At 36.3% G+C, this 19435-nt stretch overlaps 2 protein-coding genes across 3 annotated transcripts; one reads left to right on the forward strand and one right to left on the reverse strand.

Annotated features, from left to right (window-relative positions):
- Positions 1-3148: 3148 nt before the first annotated feature.
- LOC110919493 (uncharacterized mitochondrial protein AtMg00810-like) lies at positions 3149-4401 on the forward strand. Its single transcript, XM_022163761.1, has 2 exons — positions 3149-3244; positions 3490-4401. The coding sequence occupies exons 1-2, from the start codon at positions 3149-3151 to the stop codon at positions 4399-4401; spliced, it is 1008 nt and encodes a 335-aa protein (XP_022019453.1).
- A 768-nt stretch (positions 4402-5169) lies between these two features.
- LOC110916045 (kinesin-like protein KIN-14Q) lies at positions 5170-13838 on the reverse strand. Of its 2 annotated transcripts, XM_022160793.1 has the most exons (18): positions 13358-13838; positions 12687-12853; positions 12459-12602; positions 12175-12366; positions 12030-12089; positions 11884-11958; positions 11749-11808; positions 11597-11671; positions 10707-10754; positions 9784-10614; positions 9625-9706; positions 9273-9542; positions 9085-9191; positions 8009-8187; positions 7750-7911; positions 7011-7264; positions 6516-6879; positions 5170-5558 (listed from the first exon to the last, which is right to left on the reverse strand). In XM_022160793.1, the coding sequence occupies exons 1-18, from the start codon at positions 13482-13484 to the stop codon at positions 5459-5461; spliced, it is 3297 nt and encodes a 1098-aa protein (XP_022016485.1). In that variant the 5' UTR covers positions 13485-13838; the 3' UTR covers positions 5170-5458. The 2 variants fall into 2 exon arrangements, with proteins under 2 accessions (XP_022016485.1, XP_035841492.1); XM_035985599.1 differs by lacking the exon at positions 12030-12089.
- Between the last annotated feature and the right edge of the window lie 5597 nt (positions 13839-19435).

Raw genomic sequence — 19435 nt, forward strand, 5'->3', positions numbered from 1 at the left:
GTTGTTGTTGCTTCCTGCGTCGTGGATATTTATGCGTTTTCCTTAGCTTCATCTGGGTTTTTAGCCTTGTGGTCGAGTGCCTTAGATAGTTTCGGGCAGTAAGGACGGATGTGACCTGGTTCTCCGCAATTGAAACATATGTTATTTTTCCTTCTACATTCTTCCTCTGTATGCCCAGTCTTTTTGCAAAAGTTACAGTGGTGTGTCTTCCTAAAATGGCGTCTTCCTGAATGCTTTTTATTATAGGTGCTGCAGATAGGTTGCTGGTTTCATTCCTTTGTTCTTATATGATTTATTAGAGCGGGATTCCTTATAAGAATAACTATAGATTGTGGTTTTCTTTCGTTTGGAAGATGGAGTTTTGGTATGAATTTCATGGCTTCCATTGATACTACGGCTAGGTTTGAAGTGATGGGTATGCTTACAGCGTATAGCGGGCTTCTCGTTTATAGGCATAGAAATTTTAATAGCTTCAATGATCGAAGGTATGGCATTAGATATTACTTGAGCTATCATACTTTCTATAGTACTTTTATCCCAAGAATTTTCATTACTAGCCTGAATTTCCTGAGTACATGCTATTTCCTTTGACATCTGAATTGCAAGCATTTTCAGATATTAATATCACAAAACAATCATTCAGATACGTTTTGTTGTTCATACTGCATTAGCATAACTATAATCATACCTATCAGTATTAGGCATTGCTAGATATATATATATATATATATATATATATATATGTTATATATTATCATTTACTTTCACTATATATGTTTTATCAAAATATAAGGAAAGTATATGTGTGTGTGTATATATATATATATATATATATTATGTGTTGTTCCCTTTCGTCGTAGTTGCAGGCAAGCTTTTCTTCTAGATTACGAGCTCGGTGTTCTACTGATAATAGCTTTTCTCCATATTGCCATAATTCAGCTATATTTCTAGAACTCATGGCTGGATAGGTATTCAGAATGTACGGTGGAAGTTATGGTTGTGGCTAGAAGTAAGGGTTTTATATAAGATTCTGAGATTCTACGTCATTGGCCTACCATTGTTCCCTTAGATTTGGTGCTAGTACGGGTATCCTTAAGGTTTCTTGTAGGTTAAATGCGGTTAATGGTTGAAAAATCATTTGGAGAGATTCTGGGTAAACATGTAGGTTTGTTTCTTCTATTATCTATAAAAGCTTATTTTTCTACAGAAGATTATTATATTGTGTATGCTATCAACAAATTGTGTCTTGTATATCGATACGTATATAAATATAAAGTTTCAAAAATCCAATTATATATAACTGATGGTATTAGTTGTCCTGCTTGTTCCCATAACTTTATTTAATGAAGCGCGTGCACGTAATAAAGTTGATGCTATTAACGGAAACGCCACCGCGCCAATCTAATCCATACATTGTTTTGATCCAACTGATCAGAACCGTTTTCACTGTTTTCACACTTTAGGATGTTTTCTCTAAATCATGCCCCTATATATATAATATATAAACGTACAATGATTTGAACCACTGCCTTCAATGATGTTTTTAGCAGTGAATCAACTGCAACATAGTGTTGGTTGATTATTTTTGATAGAGTCATCCCTTTAATTAGATTTCGTGTCCTTAGTAAAATACACGTACGCCCGCAGAGTACAACAATCCACCTAGAGCAATAATTGTAGTGATGGACATGAGCTCGGAAATCCAAGCACGCACCGGGTTTTTGGTGTTTTATTTTGGTGGAAAAGTAGATAGTAGTGAATGAACGATTGAGATTACTCACCAAATTTTTAAAAGGTTTCTAAGTTGCTTATTCCTGTGTTGTAGTTTTTCATCTTTAGAAAAATGAACCTTCAAGTTCATTTATACATGCTAGGAAGTACTATACAAAATTAATTTCATTAATATGAATTTAAGTTGTCATGAACTAAAAGTCTAAAACCGTCATTTACAATTCATGACAACTGTTACAATGGTTTGTAACAGCGATAACCACGTTGTTTCTCGTTAGCAGTTACAGTCACAGTGCCAGAGCTTGACCAAAAGTTCTGCGGGGGCGGAAAGTCATGGGACCCAAAAAAAAATTCCTATCACTATGTTTCGAGTTATATGTTTGGGTTGGCTATTTGATTCGGGTCGGGTCAAACAATAATAACTCCAAATAAAACTAAATAATCTTCATTCATCCAAAGGACTCATTCTTACGTATAAAAAACTAAATTTGAACCCTCAAGTTTCATTTATATAAAAACTAGTTTCAGACTTTATTTAAACTCACTTTAAGTTTAAAAACAATTATAAAAAAAATAACTAATAGCCCCATTCTTCACGTTTTTTTTAAACTCAATACGAAAATATGTATAATTTTTTTGTGGGATAATCACGAAAATAGCAATTGAATGGTTAACTTTTCAAAAATGGCCAACTGAAACGGCTCCACGAGGCTTTTCACGAGTTCCAACACGGCTTAAAAGAGCTTTCCTCAGCAGCCACTCACCTTTTGCCACGTGTCAACACCATTTCTCTCTCCTTTTTTTTCATAAATGCAGTTGACTCACCTTTTACCATGCTTAGTCTAGTCTGTCATCCACGCTCAGTCTCACACACACACACACATACATACAGACGAAACAAAGAATAACGCTGTCATTTTCCATCATTCTTTATTCATCTTATTACTCTCTTCTTCAATCTTCATTCATTCAACTTTCTCCTTCTTTATGACGTTACACTTCAGATCCAAATCCTGTGGTGGTATTCCCCACCCCAAAGCCTCATTTTTCCGGTACTCCTTTTCTTCATCAAAACAAGACAATGATCATAACAATGACGATGATGATGTTTGCTTCTGTTGTCAAGATTATAATAGTCCAATAACCACTCCGTTTATCACTCCTCGTCAACCTCAGTCACATCACAATTTCACTATTGTGTCTGTTTTGTTAACCGCCTTATGCAAGTCGCTTCTCACCTGCACTGTTAATGATTCCGACGATGTTGTATCCACTAGTATCATAAAGATTAAGGGTTTAAACCTACTAAACCCCACAACTTTGAACATGATTCAGCAAACCCACAAAGCAAGGAGAAGCCAAAATTAAGAAAGTGGTAAGAGAGAGAGAGAGAGAAAGTGGGTTTTGTAAGATCTTAATGAACAAAACAATACGGAAGAGAGAGAAAGAGAGTGATGTGGATGTAACATGGTCAGAACCCAGCACATGGTCAGAAAGTTCTCAGTGGCAAAAGGTGAGTGGCTGTTTTGGAAAGCTCTTTTAAGCCGTGTCAGAACTCGTGAAAAGGTTCGTAGAGCCGTTTCAGTTGGTCATTTTTGAAAAGTTGACCATTCAATGGCTATTCTAGTGATTACCCCATTTTTGGACAATAAACTTGGTAGGGGCAGTGTTAGACAAAAATAGTTAAATGTGTATTTATTATATCTATTTATTTGGGTCCATTGGTGTTCTCTATTTTTTTGTATATATAGTCTTTAGCTCCCAAAGGTTGGATTTACTCAAGTATCACATGGTATCACACTAGTCTCTTACGGCCACGAGTCTCTTACGGCTGACGGTCTCTTCCTAACCCAGTCGAAATATGCTCATGACATCCTTGCTCGTGCGGATCTCCTTGAGTGCAAGCCCGTTCACACTCCTATGGCAGCGCACGAGTCTCTTACGGCCATTGGGGACATGCATTCGGATCCAACTTTATACCGTTCTTTGGTTGGGGCTCTCCAGTACCTCACAATTACTCGCCCAGACATATCCTACGCTGTGAATCAAGTCAGCCAGTTTCTACAGGCTCCCACCACCACTCACTTTCAGCTGGTCAAACGCATCATTCGCTATGTCAAAGGCACGATTGCATTTGGGTTGTCTTTTAGCAAGCCTGCAAAAACTGCCATACTTGGGTATTCTGACGCTGATTGGGCTCGTTGTATTGACATCGGACGCTCCACCTATGGTTACTCAATTTTCTTGGGTGGGAACCTCGTTTCATGGAGTGCTAAGAAACAACCTACTGTTGCTCGCTCAAGTTGTGAATCTGAATACCGAGCTATGGCTAACACTGCTGCTGAAATTGTTTGGCTTACTCACCTTCTACGTGAGCTTCATGCTCTTCCTCCTGATCGTCCAACCTTACTGTGTGACAACAAAAGTGCTTTATTCTTGACTCAGAATCCTGTCTCTCACAAGCGTGCTAAACATATTGATCTAGATTATCACTTTATTCGAGAACTTGTCTCCTCTGGGAAGTTATACACGTGCTTTGTTCTGACCAAGCTACAAGTTGCGGATATCTTCATCAAAAGTCTTCCTCGATCCCATTTTGAAGTCTTTCGTGATCGTCTTGGGATCCGGCCGCCACCGTTCCGCTTGAAGGGGGATGTTAGACAAAAATAGTTAAATGTGTATTTATTGTATCTATTTATTTGGGTCCATTGGTGTTCTCTATTTTTTGTATATATAGTCTTTGGCTCCTAAATGTTGGAGCAGTAAATTTACTCAATTATCACAGGCAGGGAATTTTTAGGCAAAATAATTGGCGGTGGCGAACCTATATAATTTTAAAAATTTCAGACGAAAAATCGGAAAAATTACACTCCTAACCGAAATATTGGCGGGGGCGGGTGCACCCCCTTCCCCCTTAAAAGCTCCGCCCCTGCATTAGTAGCACTTGTATCATCATGAACCATCGACGACAACTAGATCTATCCATAACAAGTTCCAACTGATCAATAGCAACCGAGAGCAGCGCGAACTGAACTCAACAGAAACATGCAAGATCTTTTGGAGTCAATTTTGAAAATGGCTTCTGAGACCTGCTTCATGACTTGATCCTAAACATGCCTCCTGAGACCTCCGAGTGCCACTGAACCAACCACTGGACTGAACCATTCGCTACAAGTTCATGCTGCTCCCTTCATAACTATCCGGTTTTAGAACAACCAGTATGAGGATGATACTTTTAAAATGATTTGTTGTGCATGCACTTCTTTCTACAACTAGAAATCCCGCCTCATTTTGTTCATAAATATTGGGTCATAAGAAATGTTCAGCCTCAACGCGTTTTAGGCGCCTTGAGTGAGAACTCCACAGTACAATATGGTGATGATCTTGTTATTCTTGTGTGCTTATTTTTTTATATAAATAAAGTAAACAAAATGAAGAGAACGTAAGAAACGTGATCCAACCATGTGATCTATACAGAATCAACTTTTCTATACATCAAACTGATTCCCAGTATCACCATATACAGAATCAATAACTCTATCTCTATGTATAAACAATAAAAACTATAGACCCGTCACTCGTATAAAATCAAAAATTCACTTCCAGATGAAAAACACTCCTCATCTCTCTCTACACGTCCTTCCGGTGAAAGATTTGAAGAGATAAATGCCACAAAGTTCTTCCTTGGTAGAAATTGCATCCACCATAAAACCGAAAAAAAAAAAACTTACTTTCCAGCTTTTTTCTTAGTATCAGCAGCAGATGCCTTTCCCTTTGTAGCAGGTGAACTGCCAGCAGCCTTTTTTGCAGGTGCCGCTGGACTAGCCCTGTTATGGCACAAATGTTATGAGGTAAGTTGTATTATTTCCTTTCACAAAGAAAAAAGGTTTTAAAATGAAAAAAAAAATGGTTAAACTTTATGACAGGTAAAAATCAACTCCGATTTGTGATCATAAAGTTACTAGGTTTGAAATCGTTAGATGAAGTCGAACGAACTACTTATAAAACGACATGGACTCCGATGCATCTTTTGCTTTATTTATGAACTAGTATTAAGACCAGTCGCGCGTTGCGGCCGCATCGAAACTTAAAGTAACTCGAACTTATACTGTCAAATATTTGACCTGACTCGTTTTCGAACAAAATTTAAGTCAAAACGTAGACCAACTGAAAATGCACATGAAAATAAGCCCGCAAACATACTATATTTGACCTGACTCGTTACCGAGAAAATTTACGTCGAAACGTAAACCAACTTGGAGTTATAACGAAACATAAGCACGTAAGAAACTAGTGTTTTTTACATTAAAGAATGGTACCACGCATTGCAGCGGAGTTGAAAGGTAAAGTAACTCAAATTTTATACCGCTTAGTGAGAACGTATTATTTTTAACCCGACTAGTTTCCGAACAAAACGTAGACCAGCAAAAAACGTACATAAAAATAGGCACGAAAATGTATTATATTTGACCCACGTACATCAATATAAGCACGTAAAACTCGAGGGGGGGGGGGGATGGCATTTTACAAAGTTTTTAGAAAGTTGAGGGGGTGTAAGTGGCAATGCTAAAAGTTGAAGCGTTGAATACACAAAAAGAACGGAAAAAAACATGTGTTGGATGGCATTATTGTAAATTTAATAAAGAAAAGAACAAAAATTGAGTTTAAGACACCCTCTTTTGTTATAAATATAATGGGTCAATTTGGGTTATCGATTACGGGTCAAATGTCGCAAATAAAAGAACAACTAAAAGACAAAGGAGCTAGTGATTGTCATGTCTTACTTGCTAGGTGCGCTCTTTCCTGCTGCTGCACCAGCCTTCTTTGACGCTGCACCACCATTAGCAGCTTTCTGTGGCTGTGAGTCAGCCTCGGAACACTCACTTGCATTATCATCATCATCATCACCTCCGTCTAGATTACCACTATCCGTCGGTATATCTCCTCCTCCTTCTTTGGATAATGCCGCCTTAAGAGAAGCCACCTGTTCTTTCAACTGCCTCAGATCTATGTCATCTTTGTTAGATTTAGCAGCCCCGAGCTCAACCGTAGACACGCGTTCCGCAAATTTAAGCGTGCTAATCGTTTCCCCAACTGTATCCGGATCAGGACTTACATGGATAAACATCAGTGTCTTGGCCTGCCCTCCTAGTAAATCGACAGACACAAGCTTAGTGAAATAAATAATAAAAAAAGAATATAATAATAATAATAATAATAATAATAATAATAATAATAATAATAATAATAATATTTAGAAAAAGGAGTTACCAACTTACCAAGAGCATCTTGGAGCAACAGGGTGAGTTTACTATTCCTATAAGGAACGTGTGTGCTTTTTTGGGCAAGAGAAGCTATAACGTCTCCTAAAGCAGAAAGCGATTTATTTATAAATGTTGCTTCCTTTAATCGATCACCCGTAGCCTCGGTTTTGTCAGCTCTTTCACTTCCAGCAAGATCAACCAAATGCATACAACCTCGAACAATTGAACCGGATGTCAAGTCTTTTCCACTGACGTGAACCGTAAGGCAACTGCAATGATATAATAAGGTTCCATGCATTAAAATTAGACATTAGGAGACTTCCAACCGGTTCGACCTGTTTTCCTTTTACTAAAGTTTTGAGTAATGAACACGGATGGTCCCTGTGGTTTACCAAAATTTCGGTTTTGGTCCCTATCTTTCCAAAAGTACACAGATGGTCCCAGTGGTTTGCACTTTATAACGCATTTAGTCCCCAGCCAACAAATCTAAAGTTTTTAGCATGTCCAAGTTAGGGACTAAATGCGTTACAAAGTGCAAACCACAAGGACCATCCATGTACTTTTGGAAAAAGCTGAGGACTAAATGTGTTACAAAGTGCAAACCACACGGACCATCCAGTGTACTTTTGGAAAGCTAGGGACCAAATCCAAAATTTTGGTAAACCATAGGGACCATCCATGTACTTAGTTTTTATATGACGCGTTTGAAGTAAAATACAGACTCAAATCGACCAACATATAAGTAAACAGGTACCTGTGAGAACGACTGCTACGTTGGTTCATTGCAGTAGAACCTACAGCACGGTTTTTGTGACCAAGGTTCATCAAGCGTATAACATCTTCTGTTTTCGAAACAGGTATAAGAGCTGCATCGGGTACATTTATTCCATCTTGTGTACCCAGTCGTATTTCTAATGTGGATAGTGGTTAAGAACACAAAAACTAGACAACACGTAGTGATAATGATAAGCGAATGTCAAACAAACAACCATAACCGTAAAAAAAAAGGATATTTCTTGCTAGCACCATCTGCACTAAGGAGATCCCTGACCATTTCATTGTAAATTTCAAGCATCTGAACACAAACTTCATAGGCGATCATATTCGCCCTCTGCTGTTGGATATCGAACAAATCATTTAGTGATCGGTAGTTAACTCCCATGGTTTCTGTTGTAAAGACATCAGGTCCAGTCTGCAAAAAAAAAAATCATAATTACCATATTTGATTTAAGGGTTAATACCATAAAAATCCACAACGTTTTCTTATTTTTATTCTCTAAAAAGGTAGTATATTAAAGTCCCTCCATTTTTTTATAAAACGAAACTAATTTTTGCATATTAAAGTCTCTAAACTTGTCTAAAACGCATGTACTTATTAACTTATAAAAAAATAAGGACTTGTTAACTCTTAAAATGGTCAAAATTTGATAAAGTGACATTCAACATTCTTACAAAAATAAAATAAAATTACTCCCAATCTTATTTTGACCAATTTAAGAGTTAACAAGCATTATAAATAAAATTTGTGTGCATTTTAGACAAGTTACGGGACATTGATATATAAAAACAAGTTTATTTGATTTTTTTTCATGTATTTGTTACAAGCAATGTTTTTAGGACCGGATCAGACGTCGAACCGGTAGAGGTAATTCCTACGGGTAGAGGTAAGGTTGTCTACATCTTACCCTCCTTAGACCCTACCTTAGCTTTGCTATTGGTGGGATTTACCGAGTATGATGATGATGATGATCAGACGTCGAACTGGTCTTCTTACCGGTTTTTAGGTCGGGCCGGTCGAACCGATGTAAGAACCAGGTGATACCATAAACAATATAATAATGAATAGGGTAAAATTGAATTTTTTTTTAATAAAAATCCGGTTTTCTGGTCCGACCAGTTCGACTCAAAACGGGTCTGATAGGGTGAACCAGTTCAGTCAGACCCCTAGTCCGGTCCGGCTTTCAAAACAAACATTGGTTACAAGTTGCGGGACTTGAATATACCAAAATTAGGTTGCGAGACTTTTTCATGAAAAATAAGGAAGTATGTTGTAGTATAACATGAAAGAATACGCATAATTTGTTGTTACCATTGTGAAAGTTTTCCCTGATCCTGTTTGACCATATGCAAATATGCAAACATTGTATCCATCAAGGACAGAACGGATCAACGGTTGGGTGTCTACGTATACCAAAGCTACAAGAACAACATGGAAACAGAAAAAACGTATAAAAAAAACAATGAAAAGAAATCAAAGATTCGAGTTTCAAGACCTACATTGAGTTGCAGCTGCATTAAAAACTCTATTAAAAGTGAAATTTTTGCGGGTGTCTTTTCCGCCTTTTCCAGGTATGATGACTGCCATATTCGTCTCATCAATGCAATCCACACAGCTCGGTTTTTTTACCGTTCCAAAAGCAGGTCTCAGTCGGCAGTACACCCTTATACTTCCTTTTAGGTCCTGCACTAGATTATATAACTTTCGGTTTTCATCCACCACTTTACGGTACCCTGATGCTGCTTGCGCCAAAGTCGTCAAGTGTTTAACTGATCAAAAACAACCATGTTATCAATGGAATGACCCAAATCGCTTCATTCATAAATTAAACAAAAAATGTCAAGACTGTACCCAAATTATTGACCTCCTCTTGATAGTTTGTCCTCAGTAGCTCTACATCTGCTTTTGCAGCAGAAAATATGTTTTTCAACGCCTGTGTGACGTCGATATTAGAATTCATCTAACTTATAAACATTATTTAATTCTATACGGTGGAGAATAAGAATATACTTGTATGTCTTTATGTTGGCGGTCAACCATACTTTGCTGCTTTGCGATACTGCGTTTTAATCGCTCGCTTTCGTCGCTGACCCAATTGTAGTATTTCTCTTCCTTTGCGTCTTCGGCCGCTTTCCGTTCCATTTCCATTTTCCGTTCCATCTCTCTCTTCTTTCTAATCTCTCTCTTCTTTTCCATTTCCGCTTGTCTTTCCATCTCTTTCTGCTTCTCCGCTTCTTTTGCTTTTTCTATCTCTTTATCCTTTAGTTCTAATTTTTTTTCCATCTTTTTCTTCTTTTCCAGCTCACCGTATACATCACCGCTCACATCGTCCTCAGCGGTTGCTTCTTCTTCCTCCTCCTCCTCCTCCTCCTCCTCACTAGCAGGATCCTCTTCCACATCATCAACGACATCCAAGACTATCTCCGCTTCCAAGTCAGCATCATCATCGTCACTAATGACTATATCATCTTCCTCGTCATCATCCGAATCATCAACAACAGAATCCACGGTTGTATCCTCTACCGTCTTGTTATTTACATCAGCGGTAACACTAACAGAATCAACGGCTTTTGTGGTTGCTTTCTCGTTTGTCTTGTTACCTACATCACTAGTGGACTTTATGGTATCTGTGATTACATTCTTTTTTACCGTGTTGTCTGTATCACTAGTGGGCTTCATGGAATCGGTGATAACGTTCTTTTTTATCGCGCTGGTTACATCACTAGTGGGCTTCATGGTATCTGCGGGTACATTCTTTTCTATCTTGTTTGTATCGATAGAAGGTTTATCAGTATCCGTGGTTGCTTTCTTTCTCATCTCGTTCATTATGCTGCTAAAGGACTGTCATGCAGGTGAATCAAATCAAATCAAATCGGTAAGTGAGCCGACAAAGGCGGTAAGTTATACGAAAACCGGAACGTAAACATTCATACCTTTCTTTCTTCCTTTCCTTTGGTCTCTGCGGTCGTATTTTCTTCCTTCTGTCATGAAAGATAAAGCAAGTAATTTTGTAAACAACTATTTTAACATGTTAAATCGTAGAATTAAAAAAAAAAAGAACTTGAAAGGAAACGGGTCAAATGGGTCGAACTGGTCAAACAAGTTGAAAGTCACTCAACGTGTATCTTTAATGAATAAAACCTCTTAAATCATTATATATACTATAAATATGCTATTTTGTCACATCAACTAACTTTTGCCCCTCAACTTTAGCACTAACAAACTTTAGCCCTCAACTTTAATAATGACATGTTTAGCCCTTCAACTTTGGTAATGACATGTTTAGCCCCTTAACTAAAACAACTTTAGCCCCTTAACTTTAACAGTAAACAACTTTAGACTCTCAACTTTAATAATGACATGTTTAGCCCTTCAACTTTAATAATGACATGTTTAGTCCTTCAACTTAAATAATGACATGTTTGGCCCCTTAAACTAAAACAACTTCAGCCCCTCAACTTTAATAATACACAACTTTAGCCTCTCAACTTTATTATTGACATATTTAGCCTCTCAACTTTAATAATGACATGTTTACCCCCTTAACTAAAACATCAAACAACTTTAACTCTCGCGACTTGCTTACTTTTATCTAGGTTTCGAACCCGCTGCGGAGTGCGGGTGGTAACCCACTAGTTTTATTGAAAAGAATAGTTAATTATAAATGAAGTAAAATAACATATGTATTCATATACAGCACTCTGACTGTTTTTTTAAGATTTTTTTGTTCAACCATGCGCATCCCATACCCTCCAAACTACCCAATTTGACCCGTTGCCCAACCCGCACATTTTGCCGCAGAATTCAGAGGACATACGCATACCTTTGGAAACTCATCTTTCTTGAACGATGCTTTTGACTTGGATTCCATCTCTTGAAATATATTCCTAGGGGATGCCTGGCATGTCGTGAATCAGAACGTGTGGAGCAAAGTGCTATAACTCATGCAGAAATCGAATGCTAGTCAAACTATACCTTTATCTCAGGAGGAGGGATCGGTTCCTTCTTTACAGGAGGAGCTGTTTTAAGAGCAATCTGTCACAACGCCACCACTATCAATTTGACATATATGATGCAGTATTTTATTTGTTCATTGTCAATGGTATGCACCTTTATCTTTTCTTTGTGGGCGGCTAATTTTCGTTCATAAGATTCTGTGAGTTTGCTTAACACAATCTCAACAATCTGTGGCACAAGGGGCAGAATAGTTAGCTACACAAATAATGTCTTGAACTTGAGCAATTCGGAATACTCACAATAGGAATATCTCGTGGCTTATGACCCGAAAGAAGATCACGAGCACGCGTGTGAATAGGCTTACAAGTACAAGAATCACTTGATTATCAAACGGATGCATAATTTTCAAAACAAAAAAAAAACTAAAGTCTAAAACACACTAACCTTTTCTTCGCATTTTTTCCACAAATTACAACATGCATTCAAATCCAGTGACTTACAAACCATTTGTTTCCTTTTTGAAGACGGTTTTCGGTTCCCTATATACCTAAATGTCCCATGCGCGCCTGCCTTTTTCCAGTCACTATACGCTTTCAAGGCTAGTACACTGTTCACAACTCTAGATAACCTCCCACCCTGTATGTTACAATCAATCAAAATAACCGAATAAGTAAAACATCATTCGCCAATCGGCAAATGAGTATGGTTTGTTTCTAGTTAACTTTCACCTGTTCTAGATCAGAACCTTCAAAAGTTGGAAGTCCCCTTTCTTCAATGGCTAACAGAAAATTCGTGATATTTTCATAGTACGGGGATGACGATAGAGGTGGTCCATCAGGTATAGTAACAGAATCCGCAGGTATTCCCACAAGCTGAGAAACCAAAGTACATAACTCAATATCTTTTATTGGTTATAATAACTATAATAAATACGATAAGTGGGTAAAGAGGGTTACTTTAGGAACAGCACCGGGTTCAGTCTTGTTAAGCGCACAGCAAAGGATAAGCCCACTTCTTAGTCCCATTCTAAAGTTATGTTCCGAAGGTTCAGCTGGCAGATCTTTTGCAGCCACCACACCTACAGACTTTCGCAACCATCTTGTAGCTTCATTTCTTTTTGTTGCTGAGAATATCAAACACCCATAATTAGCCCAATTCACATGACCCATAACCCCCAGATTTCCTCCTCAAGAACACAACATACAAAGTCGAATTCTTGAAACGACAACAAATCAAACAGGTTAAGTGCATGAATTCATATTGTATAACTTTTTATTGCTGAATACTTCAAAGTTCAAACACCCCCAATGTCACATTTCTATTAACCAAACAATTGGCCCCAAATTTCCTCCACAGGTACACAATGAACAAAGTCGAAATCTTGAAATGACATTACATCAAACATGTTAAGTGCATGAATTCACAGTTCATAAATCCGTGTCATTTCTTTTTGTTAATAAGAAGTTCAAACACCCCCAATATTATACTTCTATAAACCAAAGAAATCCCCAAATTTCCTCCTCAACAACACAATATACAAACCAGAATTCTCTAACCGACATTTCATCAAGCACCTTACGTGCATGAATTCATTTTCAACAAAAGATGAAAGAAACAACAAACGTACAGATTTTTGATTCAGCCTTTGTTGACGTATGAACATCGGTCAATTCATTCCCATGAACCGTAAGAACTTCTTCGATCATTGACACCACAGAAAACTCCAATGCCGATAGGTCTTCATGTCCCTCCATTGTTACAAAATAATCCTAACACCCTCTTGAAAAAACAACTTCTGGGTTTTGTTTAATCGTGTCTAGCAAGCTGAAAACGATCATCACCATTAAAGTTTGTGGTTTCTTGATTCAGTATTTATTTTCATGTTGTTTTGTTGTATGAAAAAGAAAATGTGAAATTGAAATGTTAATGGTGTTGATCGAGCTGCTAGGAAGAAAGGGTGGTTGTTGTTAGAAAAAGGGTGGAAGAAAGATATCCGAATCTTGTTCCGTTTCTGTCGCCATGGAAAGAAAGCTCCATCGGTTCATAATTTACAGGGGCCTCATGCATGCCTATTTTATTGGGGGTTCATTTTTTTTTCAATTTAAGTCAACATTCAACAACATCATAAATGTTAGTTTTCATGTTTATATATTAGAGTAGATTCTAAATTTTGTAAAATTAGGGTGATAAAAAAAGCCCGTTTTTCGATGTCGCTTGAAAAAAGCTCACTCATAATTGTCTCGTTTGTAAATGAGACGAGCTCGAGCTAAGATCAGTTTGCTCATGAATTAGCTTGATTTTTTTACTCGTATAAATTAAAATTAAAATTATGATATAAATCAAGTATAACATAAAAATAGTATATTAACTATAAAACTCCATCTATTAAAAATGTTATGTTTTGTTTATAGGGGAATTATAGAGATAAAACTCACTTGATTTACGAAAAATCAAAAAAAATTTTGTGTAACAAACTTTTTTTTCTAAAAAAAAAAAAAATAGAGAATGTAAGTTACATGTTTTCGAACGTTTTTGAGTAAAAAAACAAAAAAGCGTCGAGTGGGGTTTTTTATAGCTTTTTGTTTTTATTTTTTTTGAAAATTCAGTGTTACATTATATATATGCTAAAAATTGAATTTTCAATTTTTTTTTTATAAAAACCCCACTTGGCGCTTTTTTTTGTTTTTTTAGCTCAAAACGTTCCAAAACATATAACTTACATCCATATTTTGTTAGAAAAAAAAGTTTGTTACATAAGGCTTTCTTAAGTTTTCTTAACTCGAGTGGGTTTTCTTTATATCATTTTCCTTTGTTTATATATATATATATGTAGGTAAAGAGTATGGTACAAATCTCCTTATCGTACATTATGTACGCGCTACCCACAGCCATACACGTGTCCTGATTCAATTTAATTAAATAAGGGTATATCAGACATTCTATTCCATGGAATCCCGTCAATTATATGCAGATACGGAGTTCGTTTCGTAACCGTCCCATTTAATTATTCTTCGCTTTAATTCGATTGTAGGGTTTTTGATTGATTCCACACAGAACGGGCATTTCCGAAAATGCTTGATTCGTCATTTAGGATTCGTCAATAGGTATATTAGTTTTGAGTTCTGTGTTTTATTTGATTTGAAGCTTTGTTTTTTTACTTTTTTAGATTTTGTAATCAGGGGTTGAAGATAAGTGTTTCTGGGGGTTACTTGTTGTGTTCCTATATCGCATGTGTTGTTTTGATATATCGCATATGATGTTTTAACATAATGCAACTAGTTAAGAATGGTTCTGTTGTATAATTTCGCATATTAGAAATAGTCATTTCGCACACAATAAAGTTTAATATATAATTTCGCATGTTTAATTATGGACTTCGCAAACCATAAAGTACTTATCAATTGTAGCTATTTATTTCGCAATCTTTATTAGTAATTATTTTTATTTTCGCACAGTGTGTTTCAATTATTGAAATCAAATAATTCAGTTCAATAATTCATATCAATAATTTTTCTTTTTATTATATAATTTATGTTTCATCACTATTGCAAACATCCATGTAAAAAATGGCAGATCTACCAACATCCTCTTCTTCTGAACCAAGTATCAAGCAGGTTTTGAGGAAAAGGATTCAGCAACAAATTCAAGATGATCAATCATGTTAAGAGATGTTGGAGGCCAACATTTCTCGTGTAACAGAAAACATAAAGAGAAGACAAGAAATTCTTAACTTGCTATCGCAGATGCAAGTGAGTAGTCTTAAAGAAATTGTTGTTATGTTTATGGTGGATTTGGGTGAGAGGGATGAGAAACAGTTGAAAGAGTTGGCTGGTGCAATAACTGTTTTAAGATGCTCGATGAAGATGAAAATGGAGTTTCTTTCATCTTTTGAATGAACCTTTGTTTATTTTTTGGTGCATGTTTTGTTATGTAATGGACTTGTATTTCGCAAATTTAATAATTCATGTGAAACATGCGATTTCAAACATAACACATGCGAAATAAAAACACAAATGCCAATTTAGAAACACCAATATATTAGAAACACCAATATATGCGAAATTAACAACACTAACAAGTTTAAACATGTAACATAAATACATCATCAAATGAAGTTTACTTTCCCTTTCCAAAATATGTACTCATCCTTTCTGGGATTATCTTATCCAGATCTTTCATATACCTCTCTTTGTCTGGCATTTTGTCGAAAGCATTGGCCATTTTAATTATTTTTTGGCGATGCATGTTGTGTTCTGATAGAACGATTTTGCTGAGATATCTTGTCCTTAGGAGATGAAGTTGTGCTTTCTGTCTGTTGTTTACTTCATTTTCATTCACAAATCCTGTCACCCATGGTTTTTGGTCTCCTTTGTACGTTTCCATGTGACGCATCGTAAACACTCAACAGACTACGCCGTTATTCTTCGTCCTCCAATCCATTTCTTTTCTTTCTATAACTGAGCTTCCAAGTTCTTGTATAGCCGGTGTTGGTTTTAAAGCCTTTTCTAGGTATAAAACCAATACCCTTCTCTGTAACATAGCAACATTGTGTTAGTAGCTTTTTTACATAAAACATAACATGTTTATGAATAATTTTTTCTATTACCAGTGTGTCTGGAAGCCCTTTGTATCTATCCTTGAAGTTTTATTCAGCTGCTGAATTGTCAATCAGCTCAATTTTGTCGGATTTCAAGTTGAAGCACAAGACATAGAAGTGGTCACCTTGAAGTACCGGAATAAACACCAGGTCAACCGAATCAAGTTTTTTTACCTCATATCTCAGTAACATGTCTTCAAAATTTGAGGCAAATATTTTTAGTCGTTGGTTGTCTGTGTATTTCTCCTCGTCGTAAAAGATATCCGGCTGTATGTTTATGTAACCAGAGTCAAAGCCATGCAAACAATGGTTTTTTTTCCACATGCGAAGAGTGTATATAACAAATGCGAAATTAAAACAGGATGAGAAATGCAAACAGTGGATTTTTTTCACATGCGAATAGTATATATGACACATGTGAAATTTTGAACAGTATGAGAATGTTTCAAAAGGAAAAATTCTGCCATAATACATGCGATTTTAGATATAACTAGTGTGCGAAATCATTTAATATGCATTTGCTTTTAGAAATCCAAATGACAAAAATGTATATGAAAACATACCATCATTGTGGAATACAAGAAGAATCTGTGTGGTGATGATTTTCTATCCCTTTTCTTCTCTTCAAGGTTTAGAATATCTACAAATGCATCTATTCCGTTCGATGCTACGTATTGTTCCCTGTAGAAGCTTTCAAACACAGCTTTGAATGTTGCAACCTCAGTTTTTGATCGGTAAAATTCTTCTCTGCAAGTCATAAAATAAATAATTAGTTTTTGTTTTGTGTATATTTTTTACATGTTTCTTAGTTGATATATGTTTTTTTACTTACTGCAAGCCTGCAAATGTAGCAAATGTATAGCGGATCACACTCAATTCTTGGTTCAAGAGAGCTTCGTGCATGTTTACCACTCTGTTGCAGTAAGGGGAACAAAATTTGTCTCCAAGCTCTGCACATCTTCTCTGAGCTCATATTTTTGCTTGTTCTATTGTCTTATAAAGCAGTTCATTTAACCCTTTTGGCATAACTTGTTTTGGAACTTGCTTTGGCTTTGAGGTTTTTCTCCCCTTAGTTTGTTTTTTTCCTTTATCTTCTTCCAATCTTGGTCCTATGCTCAAAACCAACTCAACTGAATGCCTTCAGCAGTTACCTGAGGGCATTCAGGTTCCTTTTCCTTTTCCTTTTCAACTTCAACGTCCGTATCGAGTTGTTGAGGGTCTTTTTCTGGCACTTCTTCCTGGACTTTTTCTTGAATGTTTTGTGTAGATTCTACCAAGTTCAATGTCTCTTCGATAACAGTTTCATTTTCACCAGTTTCTGCATGCTAGAGTAATTTAAGAAATACAATAATTTGTGATGTTTAATTTTTATCCTAAAATAAAGTGTTTTTCTTACCCTTGGCAGTTGTTTGGTAAGCATATACACCCGGTTCCACAGTTTGAATGTTTGCAATAAGGGTGTCTGTGACTCCTCCATCATCTGGTTGCAGTGTACCTATAGATTCAAATTATTTTATTTAATACAGCAGAATCAAAATCGCAGTGGTATACATGACATCGTGTGCGAAATCAAATCTGAAGTGTTTTTTGATAGTATCGCATGTGTTTTTTCATAGGTTTCGCAAATGTATATTTTTTAGTGATTTTTTACATGATATCGCATGTGTTAATATTGAGTTCGCATGTGTTACCTTATGATGCCAATTGTACCAAAACATTGGATATTACTTTTTGAGCTTCTTCATCCTCTCTACCTTCTTCGTTTGTAGTAACTTCATGATGAACCTCAGAAGCTGGGTTTTCAGGTTCTTGATTAACAGGAGAGGCTGCAGTTTCATGCTCTTGAACTGGATCAGGTGGCACACAAATGGGATTATTCTGAAGCGTCTGATCCTACTCTTTACAAGCCTTCATAACCTCCGGATCCCAAAAACACTTAGTTTTTGCTTCTGACACTAAGTTGTTCATCTCTTGAACATCTCGAACCATTTTAAGGTATTTTTTGACATTTGCTTTCATTTTTTTCAACAGATTCTGTAATATTTTTCAAGTTTAGATACTATCAATATAGAAGTTAAATATAATTGATTAAGTTAAATAAGTTAAATTAATATTTTTTTACGTTTACCTTTTTATTTGCTCTCGAAGCCTCTAGTTATTGTTCGTGACATTTGCTTTCATTTTTTTCAACAGATTCTGTAATATTTTTCAAGTTTAGATACTATCAATTAGGGATGGGATTGGTACAGTACCCGTACCTATACCCGTACCAGTACCGAAAATACCGGTACCAAATTTGAACAAAACTAGGTACCAAATACCGTACCAAATATATAGGTACGGTACGGGTACGAGTACGGGTACTGGTACGGGTATTTTCGGTACAGTACCCGCTTGGTACCTTTTGATTTATTTACTTTTTGAGCACTTGTACGAGTACTAAATAGGTAAAATTGACATGGGTACCAACATATTACGAGTACCAAATTGGTAAAATTGGTACGAGTACCAATACGATAGGGGTACCATATAGGTAAAATCAATACGAGTACACTATAAATACCATAATATGAAATAAAACATAATACAAAAAACTTTCAAAGGTATACATAGAATTCGGTACCAGTGCCCGTTTTTACCCGTACCTGTACCCGTACCAATACCGAAAGTACCGAATACCAAAATCAATAAAACTGGGTACCGATACATGTACCAAATACCTAAAATCGGTACGGGTACATGTACGGTATGGGTACGAGTACGGGTATTTGGGAAAAAAAGCTCATCCCTACATATATGAGTTAGGTTGGCATCTCAGCAGTATTGCTTCATTGCTGTATTTGAAGAACTCCCTATGTTCTGTTTTAGTTTGTTGCACCTTTTTTGAATGTTTTTTTTTTTGTGTGTATCTTTGATTTCCTCTTATCTTCTTTCTTCTCATGTTTTTTTCTTTTTTGGGGGTGGCTTAACAAAGTCATCATCTTCTGAACTTTCTTCAACCACCAATCTCTTTCTATTCTTGTTAATTTTTATCAGAGTTGATATTGGTCCTTCAAAGTCATCATCAGATTCTATTTCTACAAAATCGCATGCTATAGTTAAAAACAC

Source organism: Helianthus annuus, chromosome 16 (genome assembly GCF_002127325.2).
Source record: "Helianthus annuus cultivar XRQ/B chromosome 16, HanXRQr2.0-SUNRISE, whole genome shotgun sequence".
NCBI lineage: Eukaryota > Viridiplantae > Streptophyta > Magnoliopsida > Asterales > Asteraceae > Helianthus > Helianthus annuus.

What these genes read in the sequence shown, in the direction of transcription:
- LOC110919493 (XM_022163761.1), top strand. Translation starts at nt 3,149, where the DNA reads ATGAACAAAACAATACGGAAGAGAGAGAAAGAGAGTGATGTGGATGTA. An exon ending in AAAGTTCTCAGTGGCAAAAG is followed by an intron (nt 3,245 to 3,489) that starts GTGAGTGGCTGT and finishes TATAGTCTTTAG; the next exon opens with CTCCCAAAGGTTGGATTTAC.
- LOC110916045 (XM_022160793.1), bottom strand. Translation starts at nt 13,484, where the DNA reads ATGGAGGGACATGAAGACCTATCGGCATTGGAGTTTTCTGTGGTGTCA. An exon ending in GCCAACATAAAGACATACAA is followed by an intron (nt 9,707 to 9,783) that starts GTATATTCTTAT and finishes GACGTCACACAG; the next exon opens with GCGTTGAAAAACATATTTTC. An exon ending in GCAGATGGTGCTAGCAAGAA is followed by an intron (nt 7,912 to 8,008) that starts ATATCCTTTTTT and finishes ACCACTATCCAC; the next exon opens with ATTAGAAATACGACTGGGTA.